A 21,595-nucleotide genomic window follows, 5' to 3' on the forward strand; every position below is an offset into this window, starting at 1 on the left:
GGCCACATGAAGCAGATACATCCAATCATGCATCCTGTGAAAAGCGATCCTGAGCCTACACCCAGCCGGATCTGCTGTGCTGACGTGTCGGCTCCTGCTGCCCAGTGCTCATGCTCCAGCAGCAGCAGCGGAGTCAATCCAGTCAACAGAAACTGCCAGCATGGCAGCAAAACACGTTTACCGACAGGGCTTTTTATTACTTTTATTTAACTTTATGTCAGCCGCAGCCCTGGAGAGAAGGTTCTCCGACATTAAGAGATGCGCCGATAAGGAGTGCAGCAGTAAGTCCGCTGGCTTTCCAACTAATATCTCAGGGGGGCTTCTCTGATGCGTCTTCGCACCATCCCGATACTACAGCCATAAACTGCCGTTATCTCTTGACCTGTTGCCGGTCGATATTTGCGACCTTGATCTCCTCTTGCAATTGTTGTGATGCTGTTTACCTGTGTGATGCCCAGTGAAAACAGGACAAGCAAACATTAACATTAATCATTTGGCTGGGTAGGATTACTGGTTTGGATGCAGCCCATGTTGGCTGGGTGCCTGTCAGCTTCGGCCTGCCTCGCTCCCGGATAGTGGAAGCTAAGGTTAGCAGCTAATTAGCCACCGGCCGGCTCGCTCTGCTAATGTTCGGGGTAAAGGTGATAGGTGAAGTTAAAGCCACGGTGTTTATAGTGTTCAGCCACATTTGCCTCACTCTCATGTGGATTTGTGGGATTGGGCTGCTTTGCCACAAATCAATATGCTTCTGTAACGCTTCTAGCTAGCAAAGTTTACATTTTTACCCTGCCTCCTGACTCTTAACCTCTACATTCAGTGCAAGACTTAATAAAGGACACGCAGCAGTTTTACTTACAATACAGAATATTCATTTAGCAATTGTTAACCACAACCGCAAAGTCATCTATAGGTGATAAGAACGTATTTTTATTGTTGACTTATCATCAGGGGGAGCTAATTTTGACTCATAAAACAGTAAATATCACACACTGTAACTCATAAAACACAAGTCAGAGCTGAAACTCAGCCACTCAGAAAGAAGTCTGAGTGAAATACAAAATTTAAGACAGTGGTTAGTAGCTAATACTTGAATCATAGTTAAAGCTTCACCTTTTCTGCTTTTTGTGCATCAGTTTTGGGCTTATTTTTCTAATGCACGTGTTGTTAAAGTGGCAGCATACATTTCTGTTATTTAGCTTTACATCAGTTAAGTATGTTGTAGTTAAAATGTAGTTGTCCAGTGAGATGTGTGGAATAAATACCTAACAACATAACAGAAGAAAACTGCCGACAGATAAGTACAAGAATTACTGACCATGTATGCTATCATCCCTCTTGTTGACTGATATGCACATTCAGCTGTAAGTATTAGTTATTGTTTATGTTAAGATGTCTTTGTTTCTCTGACACAACAGGCTGTAGGAAATGACAACAAACCAAAATTACTGGTTTCAGCTAAGGGTCGAATGCTTTGTATAAACATCAGCTTTAGCCCGATGTTTTACATCTGGTGCATCCAAGAACCCATCCACCTAGTTTCTTCTGCATATCCAATTCAGGGTCATATTTGGGGTGCAGTCCATTCCAGATGGTCTATCGGAGGCCTGACGAACCATTCACACTTATGGCCAATATAGAATCACCAAGTGCTTTACATGTTGGCTTGTCAAGCAAAAGATTGCTGATTCGATTCTAGCCTGCGATGCAAATAAACCTGGGGGTTTCTGTCATCAGGAAGTAGTTTCTAGAAAACTCACCGGACAATATGAAAGCACCACACAGCGGCCTTAGCCTGCAGTGGATTCAAACTCAGCTTCTTGGTGTGAGGTGACTTGAACTAAGCCCAAAACAAATATCCATCCATCCATCCATTTTCATCCGCTTTGTCCGGGGCCGGGTCGCGGGGGCAGCAGCCTAAGCAAAGAGGCCCAGACCTCCCTCTCCCCAGCCACCTCCTCCAGCTTATCCGGGGGAATACCAAGGCGTTCCCAGGCAAGCCGAGAGATATAATCTCTCCAGCGTGTCCTGGGTCTGCCCCGGGGCCTCCTCCCGGTGGGACATGCCTGGAACACCTCACCCAGGAGGCGCCCAGGGGGCATCCTTGTCAGATGCCCGAACCACCTCAGCTGGCTCCTTTCGATGTGGAGCAGCAGCTGCTCTACTCTGAGCCCCTCCCGGATGGCCGAACTTCTCACCCTATCTCTAAGGGAGAGGCCAGCCACCCAAAACAAATAAAATCTTTGAATAAGTCATTCTTACCCTTTGTTTTTTGTTTTGTTTTTTCAGTGCTGCTGTGTCGGGGGAAAGCTGTGAATGATTTCTCAGGACCTGATTGTCGGTTCTTGTCTTTCAAGAAATCTGAAACCATCTATGTATATTACAAGCTGTCAGGAAGAAGACCTGACATATGGGCCGGAAGTGTAAGTATACTATAGCACATATTTATTGAGCTCTGGATTTAATTTGTGTAGTTAAAATCCTGAACATGTTTTCTCGCAATAGGTTGGAAGCCACTTTGGCTATTTCCCAAAAGACCTTCTGGCAGTTAACCACATTTATACTGATAACGAATATGAAGTTCCAGCTGAGGTATGGAAATATATAAGAAGATAATCCACTTGTGGATACCACAGATAGTAAGATGTAATTTTTAATTTATATTTTTTTTTATCTCTTCTCAGGAAACAGATTTTGTCTGTTTTGACACTGGATTTGACAAGTTTGATAATTATGATGTAGATTTGCTCCTTGGCTTGTCAGCAGGGGAGAATGATAGCGAAAACAACAAAACATCTTACCAAGTCCAAGCAGCAGAAGCAATAGAAACAGGAGAAGTAGCAGCTCAGAGTGAAAAACAAACTGAGCATCATGATAACTTGGAGGAGCTTCATAAAGCCCCTGATGATCAAAGTGCCTCTTCAGCCGTTCTTGATCAGTCAGCTGAAACACCTTTACAAAACACAATGGAGTCCAATGCAGAAGTTGCACGTGATGCTACAGAAGCTGAAGAGGTTAAGGAAAAACATGTACCAGAGTCTGTCCCTGAAAACTTGTCAGAAAAGAGTGAAACCAAAGATACACCCGCAAAATCGGAAGTGGAGTCTGTGCCCAAAGATGATTTTGTTTCAGAAAGCGAACCAGTCTCATCTTCTGAAGGAGTTCAAATCCCTGAGTTGAAAACTACCATTGGTTCAACTTTTGATGCCATCGTCACCGATGAAGAAATCACCGAGAAAATTACCCCTTATGAAGAAGAGGAGGAGAGTGTAGACGTGGAAAACCATCCAGAAAGTGGCACTAATGTTAAAGAAGAAACTCCACTGTTCTCTTTTTCAGAAGACTCCATCAATACTCAACCATCTGTGGAAATCCCCAAGTTAAAAACGACCCTTGGGACAACTTTCGATGCTGTGATCACAGATGAAGACACCACCAAGAAAGTTACCCCGTATACAGAGGAGGACAGTGAAGATGTGGAAGACCATCCCGAAAATAATAGTGATACTAAAGAGGAAACTCCACTGCTGTGTTTTTCAGAAGAATCCGTCAACACTCCAGCATCTGACTCTATTAAAAAGCCTGAAACTCCACTGGCGACACCTGAGGATAAACCAAAGACAGCAGAGGAGAAGAACGTGTGGACATCACTCGGAGATGCTGTGTTTTCAGCTGTCACTGGAGTAGACATAACCACACAAGAAGTGAATTCAGAAGAAGAGGAAGATGATGATGAGCGAGTGCCAATCTCTAAGTTAAAAACTACTCTTGGGACAACTTTTGATGCTGTTGTAACAGATGAAGAAAGCACCAAGAAAGTTACACCAAATCCAGAAGACGACAGTGAGGATGTGAAAGATCAGCCCAAAAATGATAGTGATACTAAAGAGGAAACGCCACTGCTGTCTTTTTCAAGAGAATCCTCTAACACTCCAACACCGGAGTCTCCTAGAAATCCTGAAAGTCTGCCATTGACACCTGAGGATAGACCAAAGACAGCAGAGGAGAAGAATATGTGGACATCACTCGGAGACGCTGTGTTTTCAGCTGTCACTGGAGTAGACATGTCAGCAAAAAAAGTGAATGAAGAGGAAGATGAGGACGAGGAAGACGAGGAGGAAGAGGATGTAAAAACCCATGATGAATCACTCTTGGTAAAATCCCCAGAGGACCCAGAGAACATGGAGCCAGTTCTTCAAGATTCTTTGAATTCTACATCTGATAATTCTGATGTGAATGAAGGCACCAGTAACTCAGAGAAAGTTTTGTCTGATAAGAATGAAAATGATGTAGAAGTTACTGGACATAAGGAAGCTCAGGATGAAACCAAAAAATCAGCAGAGGATCAAATAGAGCATCTAACAGAGGGGATGAGAATATCCACGGAGCCACTGCCACAAGATAATAATTTAGACAACCATGAGGCTGAAGTAACACATATAAAAACCACACATGAAGCCACTGAAGACAAAGACGAGCAGGAGGTGCCTAACGATTCAGAGATTACTGAAGACAAAGACGAGCAGGAGGAGCCCAAGGATTCAGAGATTACTGAAGACAAAGACGAGCAGGAGGAGCCCAAGGATTCAGAGGCCACTGAAGACAAAGACGAGCAGGAGGTGCCCAAGGATTCAGAGATTACTGAAGACAAAGATGAGCAGGAGGTGCCCAAGGATTCAGAGGCCACTGAAGACAAAGACGAGCAGGAGGTGCCCAAGGATTCAGAGGCCACTGAAGACAAAGACGAGCAGGAGGTGCCCAAGGATTCAGAGGCCACTAAAGACAAAGATGAGCAGGAGGTGCACAAAGATCCAGATGTCACTGAGGATAAGGCAGCAATACCAGACAGTATTACTGCTGCAGAGCAGAAATTAGACAGTGCAGTGGATGAAAAAGAAAACATGACCGAAAGTGAAAAACACCTCGACTTGTCCGCTAATGAGAGGTCCAGTGACTCAGACCTCAGAGATGATGATAACATAGTAAATGACAGCCTGCCTAATCAGATACCTGATGATTCAATGACAGATTTAGGAAGTAATAACAGTCGAGCAGAATCACCTGTTGATGAGCCAGAGATTCAGGATGCACTACATACAAGGGAGATGATGGAAGAAGATGAGACTCCAGATGCGGAGGAGGGGAACGATGAAGAGAGAGAAGAATTACTTGAAGATGAAAACGCGCTTTTGTTCTCGCAGTCAGACAAAACCTTGCCTGAAACAAGTCCACCTACCGTGTCACCTCCAGAGCCAGAATACAGCGAAAGCGTAATGAGATTGACTCTGCTGTGGGATCACTTCACAGAGGAGAAGATGGAGCAGGTCCAAAAGCTTCTGGGTCTAAAAAATCTCTTCAAACTGGAGGCCATGTTCATGGATCTGGACATAGAGTTTCAGGCTACCCGTCAGTCACAGACGGGTACTACAGAGGACATTGAAAATGCGCTCGAAGGCATCTTGGAAGCCTCTGAGAACACTATCTTGGACGAGATTGAGAAGATGCTTGATAGCCGGGACACTAAACACGACTATGATCACCATATGGACCCAAGTAATTTGGATGAAGAAACAGAAATACTGGACGACTTTCAGGAGCTGGCTTTCAGCCTGCGGCAAAAATATTCAACAGCCAGTGACAGCACGCCTTTAGCACTAGAACTGTCATCAGACACTGAGAAAGGTGGGTTTGATCTGTATTATTTGAAGTATCTTGAGTACAAAAAGGCTTACACGTCTCTGTGGTTGCTTATTCTGCTTTAAACATTGACAGTTGTGCTATTAAATATGTTCATTGCATCAGTTTATAATCAAAGTGAATGCAGAATTTGATACTGTGACGAAGCAGATATCCAGCATCTTGTTTCCAGATAAATAGATAGTGTCGTCATCACGCTAAAAGGGAGTTCAGTTCACACCCAACAGTAAGATGGGATAGGATTTCCTGCTTTTCTTACCATCCTAACAACAATTAATTGTGGTCACAAAGGGAAAGAAAAACATGTTTTCTTCTCGTTCTCTTTGACATCAGAAACTTCCCCCTAGGTTTTTTCAGTGTAGTCAGCTAGTCAAATCAACTTTTGAGGTGAAATTTTAGATATGTTGACTATCAGTGAACACAGTGACATAAGACTCTGACCTAAATTAAAAGGAAATGTTCATAATTTCATTACAGAAAATTAAAGAAATTACTTTTTAAAAGGTAAAAAAATAGCAAAAAGGCCCAAGAGTTTAGTGAACTTACCTCAAATTGCTTATTTTATTCAAACTCCAATCCAGAAAAAACACTCTTAAAGCTATTTTACAACAATAACAGAGGAGAAACTATTCCAAACTTTCTATCTTTTCTCTCACTTTGTTTACTGTTTTGTTTTTCTGAACCAATGGTTTCATTTTTGGGCAGCACGGTGGTTAGCACTGTTGCCGCACAGCAAGAAGGTCCTGAGTTCAATTCCCCCACAGTCTTTCTGTGTGGAGTTTGCATGTTCTCCCCGTGTTTGCGTGGGTTCCCTCCGGGTACTCCGGCTTCCTCCCACCGTCCAAAGACATGCAGCTTGTGGGGATAGGTTAATTGGATAATCCAAATTGCCATTAGGTGTAAATGTGCGAGTGAATGTGAGTGCGAATGGTTGTCTATGTCTATGTGTTCGCCCTGCGACAGACTGGCGACCTGTCCAGGGTGTACCCCGTCTCTTACCCTATGACAGCTGGGATAGGCTCCAGCGCCCCCCGCGACCCTGAAAAGGATAAGCGGAAGCAAATGGATGGATGGATGGTTTCATTTTCACTCAATATACCAATTTAGGTATAGCTTAAGCATCAAGCAGATGGTCACTGTAGTGGATTTTCTGGAGTTATCCCTATCTACTTGTTGATGTACTTCTATTTGAGGAGGTCTGAAAACACATTAGTCTTAGTCAATCTTTTAGGAGACTGATAACGTGACTGTCCAGTGATGGCGCTGGGTATTTTGGCTCTTCAGTGGGCCACAAGGACAGCTCAGCTGCATGCTGATAGTGAAGAGACATAATGTGTTTCTTTATCTTGAGAGTTGACATAGGAAAGGGTTTATGAAAATCCATAAGAGATTAGAATTTCAGAATAACTCTAACCCTTTCTTGTAATGTTAAAAATAACTATATTTCATATTACTAATGCATTTCACTTGAATAATTCTTTTTTCACAAAGCCAAAATGGATTTTCATGATAATGAATTTGTCTTTGCTCTGCAGATGTCATGCAATCTAGAGGCTAGTTCTAGATTTAAAATGTTTAATCTTAAATTTAAGCATTATTGGGTTTTCCCCTATGTTTCCATCTCAGATGAACAGGAATTGAATGTTAAAGAAGATGTGCTACACATTGCTGAGGAAGAATTGGACAAAATACCAAAGGCCGAGAGCGATGACAACCTGACAATAACGGATCCTGAAGAAAAGCCAGCTGAGGTTGAAGAGGAACAGCTGGTTAGACCGGACGTTAGTGTGGAGGAAGATGGTGGACACTTTAATAAAAACAAAGACAATCCGCTGAGCTTCAGCACATCTGATGAGATGCAAAAGGTGCCTCAAGCCACCCTGGAAAATGCCTTCGACATGGGCCTTGGTGTTGAGGTTGAACACTCACCCTCAGGTTAGTAATGTCTTTAGAGCAATGGTGTAATGGAATTAAATTGCAGGTTTCCACCAACAGTTATAATATGTAAGATTACAAAGAGGCTGTGTGGTGTAAATAGTAATACAGGTTCCCCATTGAAATTGTGCCTTGAACCTTAGTGTGCCATGGTCACAAAAAAGGAGCATAAATGTTTGATTCCTAATAAAATGGGGCGATCATGGCTCAAAGAGATGTCAGTTCGTCTTGTAACCGGAAGGTTGCCGGTCTCTTCGTTGTGTCCTTGGGCAAGACACTTCACCTGCCGCCTACTGGTGATGCCCAGAGGGGCCAATGACGCGATATGGCAGCCTCGCTTCTGTCAGTCTGCCCCAGGGCAGCTGTGGCTACAACCGTAGCTTGCCTCCACCAGTGTGTGAGAGTGAATGAATAGTGAAATTGTAAACCGCTTTGAGGGTCTCGAAAAGCGCTATACAAATGCAATCCATTATTAAAATATCATTGCTTTTGTGAAATATTTAGAACATGTAAACACATTATGAGAATTTTGGACTTTGGCTACAATAAAATAGGATAATCTTGAGGTCAGCAAATCAGTCACATTAAGCTTCCTCTGGTTTTATCATATTAAAGTTACACTATATTAGTTACATATGGTTTTGCCTTTATGTTGATATTTAACTATATTCTGTTATAGAAGAGCTTTACATAATCCAGCAATAACAAACAGACTTACTAACTGTTAAATTCTGTTTGACAAGGGTCTATGGACTCCATGGAACCAGTGTCCGAAGTGCACGAAGAAGAAGTGGGGTTATTCTCAACAGGGCTTGTTTACACGGGCTGCATCCTTGCAATGATCACGAATAAAACTGCAGAGTGGAGCACTGTGGTAAGTGTACCACCATTGCATACACCACATCCTGTATACATTAGATTCACCACTAATCTAATTTGTGAAATATTTCAGCAACATCCAAATGAATCTAAATCTGTAATCAGTCTCGATGATCTGACAATTAAAAACGTCAAAATAATGTCCGATTTTTCTGATCTTTCTCTGTCATGTGCAGGGAAGAAGCACAAACATGCAGATTTTTAAGGAACAAGTTAAACAAATTAGTTCTCTATCATCTCCTCTGTCTGCGTATGCTGAATATCTGTTGCTGGTTTGAGTGCCGCACAGAAAAATGAATAAACAAATGTTCCCTTGATGGCTTCTTTAAAGGAAGTAGGAAAGAAAAAACTTATTATATACTTTTTAATGCTATCCCAGGACATCCTAACATCACTCATAGTTCATAGGGACATACTACATACTATACTTGAGTATGCTGCTATTGACTCTTTTTGGCGTGGTTTATTAGATTGGATGATTGAAGTCTGAAGAAACAATTTACTCATTTAACATACAGAGGCCTCGTTATCACGTGGAAGAACAACAGCTTGGCACCTCCAGCAAAACCCAAAACATTTGAACCACGCTTCAGAGCAGATTTTCAAAACATCTCGGCTTCGGAGGCTTGACACAGTGTCGAAACGTCTGTTTCGAGCTTCCCATCCCTACCAAAATTTACTATTTTATTTGAACTTAGAGTGGCTTAGAAATATTACTCGTAAATGAGCAGTACACAGTCCAGAAAAGTATTGGCCTCTCTGATATAGTTACGCACCATATTTTATGTTGCTAGGGTAACCAGATCCGGGCAAACTAAATGTGATGAAAGGGGTTTGTTTGCGAAGACTCTGTGGGACGTGTTGCCAGTGCCGAGAGGGATTTTGATCTAAATTAAAACATGAATACACACATACTGTGCAGGTTACAGGTTTGGCATTGATCAGGTCAATCACAAATAAACTTTGATTTACTCTAATTTAGTTAAACTCAATTACTATAGAATAGACATAAAGAGGAATTTAATTTTTTTTATGGTCCTATGTGGCAGTCTTTGTGCAGTCTTGCATTTCCTGTTTGCATCACTGTAACTGTTAAAATTTCCACCTCTTATCTCTGTGGTAATAATTTGGGGATTTTAGTTGGGAGGCATTCAAAGAGCGAATGGTTCATAAGATCACTGTTTCAAGACTGGGAGGAGACACAAAGCTATCCTCAGGGGTCACAAGCTAGTGGGAAGGGCATCCGGTGTAGTATCTGTAACAAATCAACATGTGGTTCCCTCCTGTGTGGCAACGTCTTGGGAAATAAGGGAACAGCTGAAAGCATGAAAGTACTTTCAGCAAGGAAGCATTCATAGTTCAGCTCATCAATTTTTAAACCAAAATGTTTCTTGTGAGACTAGTGTCATCAGGAGTGTGAGACTGTACAGCATTTTTATATCGAGACAGTGTCCCGCATTTTAAATGACTCTAATTTACAAAAATGGACTTGTGTCAGAATAAAACAACTCAAAGAGAACTTGGATGCATCCCTGCTAAAACCCAAAGATGATTAGCAGACAGAAAAGCTGAAAAGACAGCAACTGCAATGACAGCTGTTGGAAGCATGTACAGAAAACTGTTCCATAGGACCAATTATGAACTTCAGTTTCCATCTATGCTCATCACTAATAATAAAAAAAAACAAAAACAGGAGCCTCAGCTGGAGATGACAGAGTTAAAGATGCTCAGATTTTATTGGAAGTGACCAAGATGCTCAGCAGGATATCAGAGGGTTGGTGTGATAGAGTAGAATTCAAGGAATAGGGTGAAATGGAGGCAGATGATCCACTGTTTTGTTTATAAGTTTGTTTTATAAGAATCACTGGCGAGGACTTTTGTAGAGCCAGCCAAAATGTAGGGCATTGTCGCAATATTTGGGGCAGACGTCACAGACTGTTGTCTTGCTGCTCTGAAAATAGGAGGGGATGGATCGATCTAAATATTGATTATATAGATACCGGCGTTGGTACTGGTATCTGATCAATACTTGTGTGATAGGATTGATCCTTTAGTTTATCTCCTCTGAGCATGTCGCTTCAGTTACATCAAACAGTAAGCATGTCTGTTCAAGCATCCCCACAGCCCTGTCCACACTTCGCTCATCTTCCTTCTTCCAGTTCTGCCGTAATTGGTTCTGATGTCACTCAATTTAACACTTAAATTTTACTGAAACTGAAAAAATATATCCTGAACATGAAAATATTTAAGTAATTTAAGTATAGTATAAGAACCCTTTTTGGTTCACTATCAAGTCATTTTTATTTATTAAGCACATTTAAAATAACAGGGGTTGACAGAAAGCGGTTGCCAGGAGGGCACATTTAAATTCCAGCGCTTCAAAAAAAAGACAAAAAGTGGGAAAAACAGTCAAAGGTGCACTTGTGATTTGTTGACCAATTAATGCAAAACTCACAATTATTTGTCATAAAAACGTATTCAGATTCACCTCATAAATCATTACATGCGGCTCTTAAAAGTACTGACGCAGGCAAAGCTGGGTCTGTATATACTTTATATAATAGTATACTTTATACTGTATATAATATTGAATAGATACCAAAAATTGCAATGTTGCATTCCACTATCCCACATTGTTCCGCATGAATAAACTCTTTTCCCCACATATAGTTTTTGGGGAGCTGGAGACTTGCATGACTTTAGAGACTTTTGTTCAGCCAGCCAAAATGTGGGACAGAGGATTAAAATCGTGTGGGTACACTTCTGGTCGCCCTACATAGACGTCGGTCTTACTGCTCTGAAAGTGTGGTGCATTATGTGAGAACTCAAATTTCCAGTTTTCCCTGAACGCCCCCTCCGGCCCTCCCCCTGCCTTGTTGACTGTCGCGGTACAGGCTGAAGTTCGACACAGCCGGTGCTGAGCTGGCTGCTTGGGCTAACGGCCTTATTGTGGCATGTACAGGCAGATAATGTGTTGTTGAGTTAGTGTAGCCTTTTTTGGTCGCTACAGTCGTTATCCATAATCAGAACCACCAACTCTGCTAACGACCGTCGCTTCACGATAACTGCTGTGAATGGGATTTGACGGGTGATCTTTAATTACCGTTAGCAAGTCGTTGTTACCAACTCCTATCTCCACTATTTTACGTTGTCCATTTGTCTAACGACCGCTTATTTGTCTTTCATACGCGGGAGACATTAACGCTCCTGAATAACGAGCGTTTGCTTAACGATACAGTTACTTTGTGAATAGCTAACGTGCTAGGCAGCTAGCTGATACCTGTCAAACTAGCATCTGGCTAGTTCCGTTCTTGTTTTTAAACACGAGAATGGAGAGGGAGACATTATCCCTGCCTGTCATGGAACCGGAGAACACATATGTAGTTTTTGTGGAGGAACTGCAACATGTAAGTATTCATTACAGTATTTAAAAAAAAAAAAAAAAAGCCAGACTGACACCTATATGAATATTATTATTTACGCTGTCACGGCCTGTGAGGTTAACCATGACGTGTTAATTAGCAGGTGGCTGATGGATAATGACTTGGACGGTTCCTTGTCCTAAATCTACTCACCAAACTTGCCTTTAGCATTAGCAGCAGTCGACCGGGTCTTGTATATTTGATTGAAGACCTTTCACTGTCCTGTGCCCTTTTCATTGCTATCTAACTTTTCTTACAGCCCAGCCTTTGTTGAATTTGTATTGAACATTTAGAACTGAAAAGCAGTAAATTGAAGAGAGGCTTTTAATATTTGCCATTAGTATTAAGGCAGCTGTAATCCCTGTATTTTATTAGAGCCACGGAGTGAGAGCATGTATGTGTTTGCTACTGTTGTCTCATGGGGAGTTCAAAGGTTTCTTTGTGATTGGACTAATATGCTCGGTTTGGTATGACTGGGCATAAATGAAGCTAGTTTAACTATAAAGTGAAACCCACCTAGCTTGTGAAAGAGAAAAGCTTGTAGTATGAATTGCTCCCTAATCAAGTAATGTATGAAATGCTACATCACTTCAAAATGTATGTATAGAACAATGTAGAAAAACACGTTATTTTTATGTTAATAAATAACCAACAGAATTATTTTGGTGACTAAACTGAGAGTGTAGACTAATCTTTTTGTGTTTTTATATCGATCCTGTGTCCTTTATCACATACACTCAGCTGCCACTTTATTAGATAAATACTTGGGGGCTTGGCAATGTTTTCCAGTTTTCTGTTGTCCAATCCTGCTGAGCCCATGTCAGTCATATCATTAGTTTCCTGTTCTAGCTTACAAGAGTGGCACTTCTGCTGCTGCAGTAGCCTTTCAGCCTTAAGATTCGTTGTGGGACAGAGATGCTCTTCTTGCTAATCTTGGTTGTAATGAGTGCTTATTTGAGTTACAGATGACTCTTTACTGATGTGTCATAGTTTGGTAAATGTATGCACAGTGTGTTAGTCTAACGGTAGATTTAATTTGATGTTTAATCAGAGCTTCTGCAGTGTTTTTATTGTATATTGTCTAGTTTGTTTTTCCATTGGGCTTTTTTGTTTATTTATTTTGCAGCCAGATTTATAGTCATAATTATTTTTGATACATTTTGAAACATGGTAACTCTCTTGTCTCTTTTTAATTAAGTGTCTTTGAGCTAAATAAAAAAACAAACATTTTTGTAAACCAAAGTATTCATGCAATAGCCTGAACTTAAGCTTTTACTGAGAGGAAAAAGTGATGTTGTGATAGGCAAAATGAGCATATGAAAGGAAAAGTGCAATCAAGTTATAAGACAAAATAAGAGCATCACTATGAAAATAATTTTCAATCAATTTCTTTTTCAATCTTCTTTTCACCACTTTTGAAAGCTGTGTTTGTAACTAGAAATCGATATAATTGAATTGCATAGTGCTAGTTTAACCATCTGTTTCCAGTTTAATTTCGTTCTCCAGAGTTAAAGCTGTGGTTGTGGGGTTGTTGTTTTTTTTTTTTGTCTCTTCAGATGATTTCATTGCTGCCAGAAGAGTGGAAGCCAGGAGAAACTTTGTTTGGCTGTCCTTGGCAAGCTGTTGTCATCACTGCTTTGGTTGGAGTATTGACCTTCACCCTCTTCTTCTGGAGGACTGTGCTGGCAGTAAGTGTTGTGATATTGCTGCTCTGTTTATTTGGTGCCTGTAAAATGCCAATATTATTTGTATGAGCTTTGATTTAATAAGGCTTTGTATCCCCCTGGGTTATACTCCCATTGGATTGAGTTATACACAGTATAAAATCTTCCATATTTAGGTCATTGTTGGATGATATTATACACTGTAAGATTTAAAATTGATTTTTTTAATTTTATTTTTAAAGATAAAGAAGAAAGAGTACCTCGGTAAGTTTTCAGTTATAATTTTTGCACAACATGACAAAATGCATATGTGTACGGCCTCATTGATTGTGTGCTTTGTGTAATGGGAAAAGTGGATGAAAAAAGACTCAGAGAGCAAATCCAGGTGCACAAAAAGGAAAAGGATGAAGCTCTCGCCAAAATGGCTGAACTCCAGAAACAGGTGAGCCCCAGAAAGAGAAATGTTGTTGAGTTTCTCCTATACAAAAACAAACAAAACACATCTGATTCATGTTTTCTTCTTTTTGTAAAAGACTGAACAACTGAAAGAAAATCAAAAACAGTCAAAGGAAACTGTTAGTTGTACAGTGAAAAAGATGCAAGAGCTAGAGGTAAGCAGTAAGAGTCTTTCTCATATGTATTTAGTCTTACGTAACCGGGTTGAATCTTTGTTGACACTCAGTTATTTGTTGAAGGGTTGTCGTTAATTTTTTTTTCTTTACTGTTTGCAGAGTAAAGTCTTACAGGCTGAAACATTGAATAAACAGATGGCCGAGGAAAAGGACAAATACGCACAGCTACTGGAGGAAGAGCGGGCAAACACTCTCCAAAATGAAACCAGAGTAAGTGTTTCATTTGCTTTCTGCTCGTTGTTATTTGCGTTCTTTTCACTGATTCATGCTGCAATTATTTATTTATTTTTAACAGATTGAGAAATTAGAGAAGTTAAACGAGAAGCTACAAGCTAACAGGAAAAAGATTCAGGAAGCGCTCTCTAAGGTACAAATCCTTTTGGGATATTTTTTTTTGCAAACTCTGTAGTGTTACTGTGACCTTTTAGCTTTAATTTATCTCATAAACTGTTTTCTTTCATCCATAGACTACTGTTCTCCTGGATGAAGCCAAGATTCGGGAAGATGCCCGAAACGTTCAACAAAAATGTCTTGAAAAAGAGTTTGCTGCGTTAAAGGACGAGAACAAAACAGTAAGACAGATATGGATATTTCTCTTTTATATTGTCATTAATCTGAATGCCTAATCAGATTTAATTTATGCTTTTTACCCTGCCTCTTCTAACAGCTGAAGGTCACCATTAAAAGCTGGGAGGAAAAACACACAGAGCTTAATGAGAAGATTAAAGTCTATCAGAAGTCCCAGAAAGAACTGGAGGACTCTGTGGTGCTCAAAGATCACAATGTGGAGGTCATTTTTTTTCACTAACTACTGTCATAACTCTTCCTGATTTTTGTTATTATTTATTTATTTATTTATGAAATTGTCTCATTCTTGCACAATATGTCCACTTCAGGTGCTGTCTGAACTTCTGTCTGACCTGGAAGCTTGTGATTTACAAAAAGGTGACACCAAAGTTTTGGCCAATGGTGAAGTAGCACCTGGTAAGTTTGTAGTTTATCAGAATATTTATGGATGAAATACGGCGAGTAGTTTTATTAACCACTGTTTAATAATATAGTGTTTTGTTGTTCTTTCAGTGTCTCTTACAGACAAGAAGACGGCCGTAAAGAACAGAATCAAACAGATGATGGATGTTTCTAGGGTGAGATATCAACAGATGTTGTAAAGCTTATTATATTTTAGTTTATAGAGGATTGTTCGGTTTCTAAATGTTATTGCATTTTCCTGTATTTTTCCCTACAGGTTCAGACCACTCTTGCTGTAGTTGAAGAAGAGCGGGATCGCTTCATGACAAAACTACTGAATGAAGAGAAGTCCAGGAAGGCAATGGAAGGTACATTGTGAATTTGTTTAATGTCCTCGGGATTCCCATACACTTGTTTGCCATACACCTAGGGGTCATTTTTGACCCAAGGACAACACAAGGGTTAAGAAGTTGTGTAATTCAGTTGGGTATCTGCATCCTACTAAACTCCTCTTTGTTTTATTTTAAAACAGAGCAACACCAGGAGCTTGAACATGCAATCTCAACCCTGAAAAGTGAGAAGAGCCACATTGAAAACCAGTTCAAGATCCTCCAGCAGAAAAACGAAATCATGGTCGAAATGTATCAGCAGAAGGAAAATGCCCTGCAGCAGTAAGTGAAGTCTTCAGCAGATTCGAAATTGTTACTTCCTGTCGTGAATGTCTGAAAGTCTTCTGTATTTTTGTAGTTGTAAATTTTACTTGCTGTCTTTACACCATGAATGATGATGATGAGTAAGTGAAACCTCTCATCAGTTGTGATTTGTAGAAGGACTGGGAGTTACTGTGTTTCTCTGCGCACACAGGAAATTAACGAAGGAGGAGCTGGAGCGGCGCAGCAAAGAGAATCTGCTGTCGGAGGTTGGAGGGAAAGCTGTTGAAGCTGAGGAGCAGGTTAAAATTTTAAGGCAGCGCATTAATGAGATGGAGGACCAGATGAAGAAGACTGAGGAAGTCTACAAAGAGCAGGTAGACTGTGTGTTTGTTTGTTTTTTATCTTAACGTTTTCAGATTAGCCAACAAAATAAAAACATTACTCCAATCTGAATCTCGGCTGAATGGGATTTTCTTTCTTTAGATCAAAGAGCAGGAGAACAAAACTCACTCAAACTGGGTATGTTTCCACACCGTTTATTTACAGATGCGATAAATAATTTATTCGGTCTGCGTAAGATTAGTATTGAGCTAAAGCATTACTCTGCTTCTTTGTGCTGCCTGCAGGTGAACGCTCGTAATGCAGAGCGAGCTCTAAACCAAGAGAAGCTCGAATCATCGAAGCTTCGTGAAAAGTGAGTTTTGGCAGTTGTTAAAGCTTCCTTGTTGTTCTGGAGTATCAGAAATTTTGTTTGTTACTCATAATGAGGCTGTTTCTATACAGGAAGTTGCGAAAGCCTGAAAATGTTTAGTCGTTACCTCACATCATAGCTGTTCCTATTACTGCTTAATGTGACTTCAGGCTGAATAGATTGGAGGCTATTGATTGTTTGTTTTTGTTTTTTTTGGACAAACTGTGAAATTATTTAATGACGTCACCACTGGCTCTGTTACATTTTCATCAGATAATTAAAATTGCCGTTAGTCACAGCCCAGTTTAACTGCATCTGAGCTGTTTTTCTTCCTATTCACAGATTGGCTGTACTCACCTCTCAGCTCAATGAGCGCCGCGCTCCTCTCTTCAGACCAAACTCTGGTCAGCCTGCAGGCCCTCGCCAAGGTAAGCAGGCACATCTCACCCTCTGTTTTATTTCCATCAGCTCAGCTGTCATCCCGAAGAACCACTGAAGATAATACTGTTTTCTGTTGCGGGGCAGGGGGGCTCCAGTTTTGCCTCATATGTGTTCTGATTGTGTATTTGTCCTGTTCATGTGCTTGATTTTTCTTGGAGACCCTGAAGTGACCCTCTTTATTGCATGACTTGTGTTGTTTTGTCAGCTGCAGTTCTTTTCTTTTGGTAAATTGACGGTTCAATTGTAACAGGTGACTCATACGGGCCCTCTCCTGTGAGTGGGGGTGCACCATCCCCACCTATAATGATTGAGGGTCCCAGGCGTCCTCCTTCTGCCCCAGTTGCACGGAGAATTGACCCGTTTGGTGAGTCCAAGTGGATTGCTTCCCCCACTTCCTTTTTACCCAAGTGGAACATCACTCTCCGTTACAACCTCATCTCTCTCCTCTTTCCCTCCTGACTTTATTTTTCTTTTCAGCTCTCTCACCTCAAGTTTTCCTTTTATGTTTTTTCCTAGTGTGTATTGCATCCTGATTCCTTCGGGTACCAGCTCTTATTTTCACCCTCCCTCCCCTTCCAGTTGGATCATTTGCTTGTTTCTGTTGAAATGTGCTTTTGCTTTTGTTTCATTAAAAACAAGATTAGATTGTGGAAGAAGATTTTCTGAATTTGTATGTGTATGTGTGAATAAGTTATTCTTAGAAATCAAAGATGATTTCATTTAAATGCAAGGGTTTGGGGTTTTTCTTTTGTTTTTTTTTTTGTACCTCTGATTTATTTTTTTATTTTTTTTCCTAGGGTGTACAGTCTCTTTGTTTCCTCTCACTCTGTGTGTTGCGGCTGTGTTTTCCCTGCGAAGGGGCTCCATGGAGTTTTGGTTATTCATAGTTTTGTGTTTTTCTACCCTCAGGTCCTCGCCCTCCATCAGATCCCCATGGTCGTTACCCTGAAAAACACATCTCTGGGATGGGTATGTCCTCTGCAGTTTGTGCATTTCGAAGGTTTTGTGTTTATTTTGAACCTGTTATTAATGCAGTACTGTTTCCCCTCTTTCAGACATGATGGGCCCACGTAGCTCATCTCCAGCCAACTTGGATGCATCTGTAAGTTTCTTTTTAATCATATCAAACCCATTTTTATGTGATACCATCTCTCCTTTCATGTGTAGACTTAGAGCTCCTGCTGCATTTCCACTGTTTGTCCTAATCTGAAACAGACGCAAGCAGTAGATCCACAGATAAAAACAGAGACTAAGGCTGAGGTCACCACAGAGAATCCAGAGGCAGTGAGTACAGATGCTGTCACTCCAGGTGTTGGTGTGAAGGTGTTTGGAAGCACTCCATGTCCTCTTCCCTTAAGCTGGATTTGGATTTGGAAGGGGATCAAAGGCTCTTCTTTTTCTCTGGGGCTGACTAAACATTTTTTTAGGCTTAGTGTGTTTTTCATCTCACTGCACTGAAAGAAACAGCAACTCAAAAATGTGTCTTGAAAATACTGGGGTTATGAAAAATTGCAGAGTATGTGTGTCATATATCAAGATGCTATGAAAGTGGCTTGTTTTTAATCCAAATAACCATGGTGTGTGGTTAGTGGTCATGTGATTAAACCCTGGCTAAATGCACTGTGTGGTTGCTGGATCACTTCACTGCATGACAAAGTGTTAGCCCATCTATACTCTCATGAAAGTTGTCACTTCAAATTGTCATGTTTGTTTGTTTTCCAGGGTCCAGGATCCTTCATAGCATCACCAATCAGGGACTCACCTGGACCCATGGTCCACGGACCTCCACCTGGTCCTGCACCCTATGATCCAATGCTCCCTCCTGGCCGTCTGCCACCACCCATAGCTTACAGACCACCGCGACCTGGCCCATATCACCTCCCACCTGGCCCTCCTCTTCTTCAAGGTCCTCCCCTACCAGCTAATGGACACCCAGGTATGCCCCTGCCTGGACCAATGGGAGGAGAGTTTGGACCCCCCAATGGACTTGCAATTCCCCCCAGGCAAGGCCCTGGCCCAGGCATTGATCCCCGGGGTCCGCTCCCACCGCAATTCCGTCCCCCTCCACCTCATCACTTTGGACCGATGCCTCCTCCACAGGGTACGTTCAACTTTTTGTTATATTTATAACACTATATTTTTAGGTCCATATAAACCTGATGTGGACCTCTTTATATGCCAGACTTTCTCATTTTAGTTTTAGCCAAAATGGGAAAAGTTCACTAAAATGTTATAGTTGTACTGAGTAGGGCTGTAACTAACGTTTATTTATGTAGTCGACTAAGCTGCCAATTTTTCTTTGATTAGTCAACAATTATTTCCATAACTCTTATCTCCACTTCCCTCAACAAATTACAATGACCCAGGAAGCATGAATTTGAAAATAATCAAATATATTTTCAATATTACTCAACAGGACCGTCAGAATAAAAATGAAATAAATTTAAAAAAATAACGCGCAAATAGGAAACTAAAAATGGCTTTTGTCCATAAGGTCAAATAAAGATTAAATCAAAAAGATTTAATTTCTAGTCCAAAATAACACATTTCAAGATGTTTCAGTTCATGAATTCATGATTGCAGTGGACATATCTTTGAGATGATGTCCCCAGCTGTTGAAAACCACGCTAAAGATGCTCTCTGTCATGACTTCAGCCATTTGAGAGGTGGATGAGTCTCTTTACAGGACAAACTCATCTATACGACTTTGCTTAATACTAGTAAAATAGAATTGGAAAACTGTCATTTCTAGTAAAACACAAACTCTGGGACATACTTAGATCAGTTGAACTGCCAACAGACAGTCTGTTGTCATCATCTTCAGTATTCTTCAGATTCCAATTCATCATGCAGAAGAAGAGCAGCAAGCTATTAGACATGATTCACAGTGGAGTTGAGTGAGTCCAGATAGATTGACGTAGAGGCAGTGTTATGGTAAAGCCCGGAAATGGACTCCATTTGTAGCCGCTTGCAATGCTTAAAATTTGATGAAGAGCAGCCATTCATAAACAAAGCGGATAATAGCATGATGGTAAATGAGCAGAAAGTAGTGCAGTGTACCACATGATGAGAGGAGTTACGGCTTTAACAAAAAAATATATATATATATTTTTTTAATGTTTATACATGACATTTTCTCACATTTGCCACCATTAATTTCTAGTCATACAAGCCAATCTTACTTGGACTTAAAAAATATATAATAAACTGATCAGGGAAGCCATTCATATAGTTCGCCTTATCAACTCTTCGGTTTTAACTAGTTTAAGGTGGCATTCTGGCTTTCTAATACTCAGCTTTTGGCAGATTTAGATTCTGTTTGTAGCAGCTGAGGGGTTCCTTGGACTTACGAGATGAACATACACAATGCTTATCTCTTATTAAATAATGCCAACTTTATGCTTCCCTTCTAAAAATGGCAAATAACATAATCTGCTGCTGTGGTTTTCATCCTGGCTGACTAACATGAAACAGGAAGGGCCGGGGCGAGCTGGTCAGCAGTAGCTGAACTTTCAGAATAGGTGGGAGGGGATTGTCCACAAGTAAATGAAATGCAGATGCTAATTTGGTGCTGATTTAAAAATGAAAAGAAAAAAATTGAGTTGCAGAATATATTCTGGTCCCTGTTCATCTACTTGGGCTACTAAAGTCTGTGTAAGAAGACCCTGAGGCAGAAGAAGGCAAAGGCTTCTTTATTTCCTGAAAGAAGTACAGACCTGGTCTTTGGTCTTTTTTGTCTGTGTGACCATCATTTCCCTGCGATTTTCCTGTTTAGGTGTCCGTGGGCCCATGGGACCTCGTCCACCCTTCCCTCCTGACATGCGCTTCCCATTACCACGTGACCACCCTGGCCAACCTGTGGACCTGCCTCTAGGTGCCCCGCCTCATCCAGCACATCCTGGTGATGCTTATGGCCCGCCTGCACCCGATGCCCTCCAGAACTCTGTAGCCGCTCACAGCGTCCCCAGACAAGACCTGCACGTGAAGCAGGAGGCCCCTCAGGACTCAGCCAGGCCAGAAATGGTCAAGCCTTAAATATGCCACCAGCTATGGCAGAGGACTCAAACACCCCCGTTAACTAAACCTGTCACAATAACAACCCAGATCCAGTACAAACAAAGATCATGATTATTTTCATAGTCCAGATGCAAATGTTCTTACAGCGAGGCCCGCAGATTAAAGAATGATCAGTTATGTCTGAAATGTGAGCTGAAAGGGTTGCCACTTTTCTAAACAGCCTGTGCAATAACACTTCGTTTTATGCCAGATTTTCATTTGTGTTGATCTTTAAGAAAATTATATAGCTATGATTTTTAAAGGGGCAGTTTTTTTTTTTTTTAAAATGTCATTTCCTGTGGAAATTGTTTTTTAAAATTGAGAAACAGGAGGGAGGTTTAGCTTCTAGCATTTCAGGAATACCATGATTTTTCCCAAAGCTCTTGCTTTACGTACAAATTTCAAAGCAAATGTGTAATTTGACGGCCAGATGTATAACTTATTTTACTATGTTGGTAGAACTTTTATTAATAAAGAATATAAAAGCTGTGTGTGGTACGTTAATACTGAGGATGTTTTTTGTAGGGTGTGCGATGAAGAATATATGTGAAGAAATAAG

At 40.8% G+C, this 21,595-nt stretch overlaps 1 protein-coding gene across 2 annotated transcripts; it reads left to right on the forward strand.

The window, feature by feature from the left end:
- Nucleotides 1-86: 86 nt before the first annotated feature.
- Nucleotides 87-21,525, forward strand: mia3 (MIA SH3 domain ER export factor 3). Of its 2 annotated transcripts, XM_080883692.1 has the most exons (28): nucleotides 87-281; nucleotides 2,287-2,420; nucleotides 2,503-2,589; nucleotides 2,682-5,679; nucleotides 7,321-7,629; nucleotides 8,373-8,503; nucleotides 13,487-13,618; nucleotides 13,837-13,858; nucleotides 13,948-14,036; nucleotides 14,128-14,205; nucleotides 14,326-14,436; nucleotides 14,522-14,593; nucleotides 14,694-14,798; nucleotides 14,894-15,016; nucleotides 15,123-15,210; nucleotides 15,307-15,371; nucleotides 15,473-15,563; nucleotides 15,728-15,866; nucleotides 16,060-16,222; nucleotides 16,332-16,367; nucleotides 16,475-16,542; nucleotides 16,882-16,967; nucleotides 17,231-17,344; nucleotides 17,890-17,949; nucleotides 18,036-18,082; nucleotides 18,196-18,264; nucleotides 18,703-19,081; nucleotides 20,756-21,525. In XM_080883692.1, exons 1-28 carry the CDS (start codon nucleotides 161-163, stop codon nucleotides 21,013-21,015), a joined length of 6,177 nt encoding a protein of 2,058 aa, XP_080739818.1. In that variant the 5' UTR covers nucleotides 87-160; the 3' UTR covers nucleotides 21,016-21,525. The 2 variants fall into 2 exon arrangements, with proteins under 2 accessions (XP_080739818.1, XP_080739819.1); XM_080883693.1 differs by lacking the exon at nucleotides 18,196-18,264 and having other exon boundaries at nucleotides 88-281.
- Nucleotides 21,526-21,595: the final 70 nt, after the last annotated feature.

Source organism: Rhamphochromis sp. 'chilingali' (assembly GCF_963969265.1).
Source record: "Rhamphochromis sp. 'chilingali' genome assembly, chromosome: 5".
Lineage (NCBI taxonomy): Eukaryota > Metazoa > Chordata > Actinopteri > Cichliformes > Cichlidae > Rhamphochromis > Rhamphochromis sp. 'chilingali'.